The sequence below is a fragment of the Anguilla anguilla genome, chromosome 16 (assembly GCF_013347855.1).
Source record: "Anguilla anguilla isolate fAngAng1 chromosome 16, fAngAng1.pri, whole genome shotgun sequence".
Taxonomy (NCBI): domain Eukaryota; kingdom Metazoa; phylum Chordata; class Actinopteri; order Anguilliformes; family Anguillidae; genus Anguilla; species Anguilla anguilla.
The window spans coordinates 15,626,243-15,633,318 of record NC_049216.1 but is presented as its reverse complement, the minus strand read 5'-3'; the positions used below and the strand labels follow the sequence as shown (position 1 = coordinate 15,633,318).

The window sequence follows — 7,076 nt, the reverse complement described above, 5'->3', positions numbered from 1 at the left end:
TTACATAAAACATTTGAAATGGATTACATTATTGGGAGTTATTACACTATTGGTAGTTTATTAAATTATTAGTCACTACAGGGCTAAAACGCTAAGATATGGTTAGAGGGTGAATTATTTCCACATGATTTTAAAAACTCTCTACGGGTCAGAGCTGTTTTGGCAGCACGAGGGGGTCCTACACAATATTAGGCAGGTGGTTTCAATGTTGTGGATGCTCGGTGTATGGGAGAATGGTGGGCTGGAATCGGAAAGAAGAAACAATTATAACCCACTTTAAGGGAACCTCGCCTGTTAAGACGTGTAGGCCTCAATATAGTGTAAATGCCCCAAATGATATAAATATGTCATAAAAACCGCATGAAAGATTTTAGTTATTTGAAAAAAAAAAATTTTATCCTTCGACTCGTTAGTCGCCATTGTTATTATCGTCACAATGCACTCTGGGTAGTGACATCAAATGATTGCTCTTTTCCATTGAGCAGCATTGAAAATGTCTTCTGTTCAGCCTTTTCAATTCCAGCCAGAGTGGGACATTACTCAGCAGGAAAGCAGCAAAGACAGCCCTCATCAAACAAAGCAAAACAATGAAGATCAGAGGCCAGAGGAGATGAGAGTAGGACATAAGAGATGGTGTCTGTGCAGCAACTGCTCGCTTATGCCAACAGAGATGGAAAAGTTGTCTGTTGTAAAGGGCTCTGCTTTGTAGCAGCAACCCATTCAAAGTCACTTGGCCATATGGATCAAATTATCGTTTTTGATGACACTGAAACTTGTACATTATCCCCCCTCCTTTAAATGCATAATCCCTAATGATAATACATGCTGATGCACTAAGATGTTTAGCAATTGAATCCATTCTATTCACATGTATCACATTACACACAAATTTTGTGGCATTGTGTTGATATTTTTCACTATTAATAACTGCAACTGCTGGACAAAACAACTGAGTTTACCTCCAGCGCAACAATGTTATGTCATCTACCCAAAGTGCATTGCACGTCTAAAATAATGGCAATCTCCACTGGTCAAAATTTCTATTAAAGGCTTGGGTTTCTTTTTTTAATAACTGAAATCATTTATGTGGTTTCTACAACATATTTCCATAGTTGAGGGCATTTGCAACTTATTAAGCCATACAAGTCTTAACAGGCGGGTTTCCCTTTAAGAATTATATATCATTATATAAAATAGGTAAGCATCTGACAGGAAAATGCATTCACTGTAATGAACCAGAACCAGTAGTACAGATGTTGTTTAAATGTAAAGAATACAACAAAGAACAAACCCATTTATTTATATAATTGAGGAATGGAAAACACAGTATATAATTGAAATGTCTTCGAGGAAAGTCATCGGACGAAATATTTGGTTACATCATCAGATTTCTGAAGGAATTAGTTAAAATAATTAAATTTTTCCCCCCTGCAAAATCCACTACTGCTTCACACTCCAGTCCAGTTGTTGGCAGTAATGCACCAAAAGCTGGTTTACAAACTTCCATGAAACCACAGCAGAATAAGAATAAGAAGAAGAAGCAGAAGAAGAGGAGGAGGAGGAGGAGGAGGAGGAGGAGGAGTCTGATCAGAAGAAGTCGTGAAGCATAAAATAGCTCCGTGGAACCATAGACATTATGTCCATGCTAGCAACAATTAGACTTCCGGTACATAACTTCAGATCAAAAGTTCCGGTGAGTTCTCGCACTTATTCTACCAAAATAAAAGTTTCGAACTAACGCTAGTAGCGTTCAATAGTCCCGAAGAATAACATCGCAGTAACCACGTTTTCTGCACTTCTTACATTTATTTAAAAACATTGCAGATACAATTTGCACACGGTCACAAACTCTAGTGTGTATATTTTTAAAATTATGATGACATAGGATATGTAAAATAACGTTTTAATATGTAGGTTATGTTATATATCATGTATGGGTGCATACACACAGCCATATTCAAACGTTATCATATACTGTGTAGCAATTTTTAAATTATCGTTTCCATCATTATCATCTTGTCATTATCATATCTAACTTCTTGTGACTGCATTATATCTTTAACATTATACATTTACATTATGCATCATCTTCTAAATATAAGTATATTATGTGCAATTATATCCAACTGTATCTGTTACAAGAAGAAAAACAACAAAATCACACTTAAGAAATGATTTCATTTATTAAGCTTTTATTTTGAAATACTCCAACCAGAAGTCTGAGCTATAAAATTCACGTGCTAGGGTTTCGGTGTTCTCGTACTGTAGTCTTTCTGGAAACACCATGGAACGTAAGTGTAAAATGCTGTATCTTAATCTAATTTACGGAATTGCAATATAATAGTGGCATTTTAGCTATACATCAGGTGATTCTACATTCCGTGCCGATAATGTTCTAATCTTCCTCACGACTGTAGCTGACTTGGTTAGCTTGGTAAAGAATGTGTAGCCCTTAAACGGTTTCTATTTTGTGTTTACTTTATAGGAATTCTTCACTCCCGTTTATCAGAAGATCAGAAAATACACATGGGACTTCAGGTAACTAGTTCTAGTTGCAGTTAATGACGATTTTTTAGAAACGATTGGGAAATGCGATGCACACATACATGTAATTTTACATAAATGTAAAATGTGATGCACACATTATGATGGGTAGTTTGCAAATGGGACAGCATAGTTACTGGTCCTAGCAGGTGATGTTGTATTAGGATATAGTTAGCTAGCTAATGGTGACATGCTTACCTAGGATACGTGGCCCTTTTTAAACGAACGTAGGCCAACTGATTGAGCAGCTCAATGCTATTTAATACAGTATAAATATTGAATAATTACAGAATCAGAGTATTTTCAAGGAAACAAATACCAGGCAAGGTTGATTTTACATAATTATAACCTGGGACACCTTTACAGACTGTCCTTTAAAATCTTAGGATGTAGCCTGTAGTATTGGTGTTGTATGAATATATTTTTCAATTTATATAGTACATGTTACATCTCCTCCTGTTCTAGTCTCAAGATGGCAGAGATGCAGAGGCCTTCACAAACGCATTTCTGAAGAACAGTGTTCCCGGCCTCAGCAAGGAGGCAGTTAAGCAGTTCATGGACCGGAAGGCTGTTGTCTTAGAGTTTTCCAGGAAGAAAAAGGAAAAACGAAGAAAGAAGAGGTCTAAAGGACTCAATGCCAAAGAGAGAAGAGAGCTGAAGGTCTTTCAGCTGAAACCAGAGCACCAGAGGTTTGTAGAGCTGACCGTGTTTGCAATGTGATGTGACTTAGTATGAGCATCAGTTTTATTTGGTTTAAATTAGCCAGGCACATGCATACTTTAAATTGGAGTTTGGAATATATCGCCACTAGACAGACACCAGCCAGGTTCTGCATTTGATGAAGTCTGAGGTATTTATTAAAACGAGCGTCACTATAAATCTTAATTCCGACAGTGAACGACTGGGGAACTGTATGCGTAACTGTGGTGTTGCTTTTGCCTGGTAGGTATGAACTTTTCTTGCCACTCCATGAGCTGTGGAAGCAGTATGTACGTGACCTGTGTAACGGACTCAAACCTGACAGGTTAGTGGCGTACTGAACTGAAGAGTCATTGCTAAACATGCCTAAGTCAGTTATTCCATATTTGTCCAGGCTGATCGTTTAGGATTATCACTGTTCGTTCACACTTTTGTCCCCTTTCGCGTAGCCTAGATCACATTTTGCCCTAAATGTGTTGCAGTGGGAAAATGAGGAAATATTTTCATAATGGCAGAATCGCATACGGAAGGATGTTGGCTCCCTTGTTTTCTAATGTATGTGATAAGTGCTGACATGTTAGGCATTATCTACCCTTTCCAGTTTGTTGGCAAAAAAGACTAACACTAGCGGCAGGAGAATGCTTTATTTTCGTGCTGGTTTTTTAATGGTTGGTGAAAGGTCTCCACATTACATATTATAATTGGCCTACTGCACTGATTTTTGGCCTATTGCACTAGTTTTTTTATTGTTTTGCTATCTGATCCTGCAGTTCGTTCTGGGGATATTTCACTAGCTGGCTGTTTTGAAGAGACACAACATGGTAATGAGAGGCTGGTCCATAAGTCAAAACTGGTCTGAATTGCTTTGGTTGTTGTTTCCAGTAAATGTACTATAACATCACACTGCATATCTTCCATTGTGTTTCAGCAATCCACAGACAATTCAACAGAAACTCCTGAAGGCTGATTTTCATGGAGCTATAATCACAGGTGAGCTGCACTGAAATCGTTCGGGAATCCAAATGCACAATTACAGAATTATTTGTTGGTCTTTATCGATTGAACCAGTTGCCGACGACCACCCAAATGCAACCACCTAGTATATACGACTTGGTCACGTGATATTTTTCCGACTTTGAGCTGACGAGACGAATGTAGCTTACAGCTTCGTGAAACAAAAAGTACGCAGAGCTTTCACATGCGCTGTTATCTTGTTTTGCTATGGAGAGTGAAATCCGTTGATTGGTTCAAATAGGTCAGTGATGGCTCCTCCTCCTATCTGTGGCATCACTGGATATCAGGGCAGTTGCTCATGTGGGGGCCCTGAACAGGAGCAAAAGGCTGACCCGCATCTCTATGTGTGTGTGCGCTGATGTCGTGCTGTAATGGGGACTGCACTGTCCTTGATCCTGCTGCATAAACCTAGTTTCTGCATTTCAGTATCAAGATCCAAATGCCCGTCGTATGTGGGCACAACGGGTATCCTCGTCCAGGAGATGAAACACGTTTTTAAAATCGTCACCAAAGAGGACAAACTGAAAGGTATCTAATGAGCATGCAGTGCATTCTAACATCAGGAGCATGCATATGAAACGGTACCAGTGAAAGTCTCTCCCTCTTTCCCTCCCTGCTCCTCAGTCATTCCCAAGCGCAACAGCGTCTTTGCTGTGGAAATCGATGGATTCGTCTCCCATATCTATGGCAGCAAGTTCCAGCTGAGATCCAGCGAGCGGTCGGCCAAGAAGTTCAAAGCGAAGGGAACCATAGATCTCTAAGGGAGACGCTAGAATTGCGAGCAACTTTCCAGCTTTAATGGCAAACTCTGGATTGAGGGAAACTGGCACCCTGATGGGAGGGCCACAGCTGCTGTTCAAACCCTCAGTGGCAGGAGGGGAGAGTTCCTTGGATTCTATAAGAACAAGATGTATTTACAGACTCTGTCTCAAGCTGTCATTGTTTTCAGTGCCTTGTGTCAAGTGAAGTGGGGAGCGGTTTTCTACCGCTCCCCACTTTGTAGAAAAGTGCCAGTGTCTAATCGAAATAGAATTGGCTCTGAAATGTCATTTGTACTTGGTTCAGATACACGCTGCACATTAAAAGAAAGATGTATTTATGAAATTTGCGTTATTGCGTTGAGGACAATTTAATTGTACATTTAATGCATAGTTTTGATCTACTTTTTATTTTCTTAAAAGGATACATTGTGGCATTCTTAAAATGGTAGTTTAGGTTTTGGTGTATGTTTTCAAATGGACTAGACTGTATCTTTTAAACTACTGGCCTCACAATGGCTGGCATAGGGGCATCAACAGGCAATGTACTAAAAGTAACACCAAAACGGCTTGTAAAGTGATGTCGTATATCCAGAGGTTCTGTGTGTGTGTATTAATTTATTTCTTAAGAATTTAGTTTAATTTAATCTTTAGTTGGATTTGTATTTTCGATGAAGCATCACTGTCGAGTCCAACTGCCTTTAATTAATAATCGTTTGTCTTACTCCCGGTTTTGTAGTTTCCTCTACTAAAGGCAGCCATGTCGCAGCATGTGTTGCCACTCAGTTCGAGTATTCCGGTGACGTCAATGCATACCCTCTATTGAGACACCTTTTCTGTAAATTTAAGCTTGGATAAATGACACATGGCAACATGGCTGAAGCTCTCTTCTTTTACATAGCCTGACATGATCACAGCTTCAGTTCCCGTTTTATTAACTAACATTATGCATGCTAGGACAGGCAGTGCAGTAGCTGTCCCTTAACTGCGCCTGCTGCATCTAAACCATATATTTCAGGTCCTTAACCTGGGGAGCTAAAAGCAAGGGTGTGAAGTATTGCCATGAAATAAGAACTGATTTGTACATTTTAAATTGTGTATCGGTGCTGTAAAATTAACATGTTCATATGAACAGCATATGGAAACATGTTGAACAAGCTTCTTGCAGTTACTTGAAGGGTATTTTCTTGCTTTCAGTGATGAACTCATTGGTACCCCTATACTAGCCATTGTTAAGCTTGCAGGTCACTGGAAATTTCTGTATGTAAAATATATTTAATTATGTAAAAAAACCTTTGTCTGGGCTAATTGAAAACATACACTAAAATGGAAATTATGGCCAAAAAAAAAAGAAACTAAAGTGAACTATCCCTTCATTGAGAATTGCAGTACCAGTGGAATCCACGAGGGGGATCTATAACCAAATCAATCGGTTTTTTAAAAATATTTTTAACCATTTCTTTTTCCAAGTTCATAAATGGGTTGATGTTCGGTTTGTGCACTTGAACCGTTTCATTGGTGCCAGGAATACACTGATAGATCCAATCGAACATTTAATTCCTCCACTTTTCTGACTCAAGTGTGAGGAACATGTCCGTTTTATAAGCAAGCACTGTCCCTCAAGGACCGTATATCAGAGGTTGTTATCGTTTGATGCATCTTAATGTGTCATGCCTCAAAATATAAAATAAAAATGAAAAGTATACCGTGGTGTGTTTTTTACAATTGTCAAAGCACTGAACAAAATGTTTTCCAGAGGTGATAACAACAATAAGAATAAAAAACACCTGACCACGGTAGTTGGAAAAGCACTCCTGAAAGATGGTGACAAATGTAACCAACAAAAGTGAAAGAATGGCTGTAATATTGATGTTTGTTTATTTTTTAATAATTTTTTTTTTTTTTTTTTACAAATTTGACTTCCGAGAGCGAGAGAGAACGTGTATGTATAGATATATTGCAGATATGTAGACTGAGATTTTCTTGGGATTGGTGTTCTTGGGCCATCAGGGTCACTGCTAGGAGACACCATCTCTTGGAATTGGTTCTGAACCTCTGGTC

At 38.7% G+C, this 7,076-nt stretch overlaps 1 protein-coding gene across 1 annotated transcript; it reads left to right on the top strand.

Annotated features, from left to right (window-relative positions):
* The first annotated feature begins 2,182 nt into the window (after positions 1 to 2,182).
* On the top strand, positions 2,183 to 6,720 carry pop4 (POP4 homolog, ribonuclease P/MRP subunit). Its single transcript, XM_035394921.1, has 7 exons — positions 2,183 to 2,291; positions 2,486 to 2,538; positions 3,010 to 3,233; positions 3,491 to 3,568; positions 4,172 to 4,233; positions 4,684 to 4,785; positions 4,882 to 6,720. Exons 1-7 carry the CDS (start codon positions 2,285 to 2,287, stop codon positions 5,016 to 5,018), a joined length of 663 nt encoding a protein of 220 aa, XP_035250812.1. The 5' UTR covers positions 2,183 to 2,284; the 3' UTR covers positions 5,019 to 6,720.
* Positions 6,721 to 7,076: the final 356 nt, after the last annotated feature.

Bases quoted from the DNA above. Each gene is read 5' to 3' on its own strand.
- pop4 (XM_035394921.1), top strand. The intron at 3,234-3,490 runs GTTTGTAGAGCT...TTTGCCTGGTAG, and splicing joins CTGAAACCAGAGCACCAGAG to GTATGAACTTTTCTTGCCAC. The intron at 4,786-4,881 runs GTATCTAATGAG...CCTGCTCCTCAG, and splicing joins CAAAGAGGACAAACTGAAAG to TCATTCCCAAGCGCAACAGC.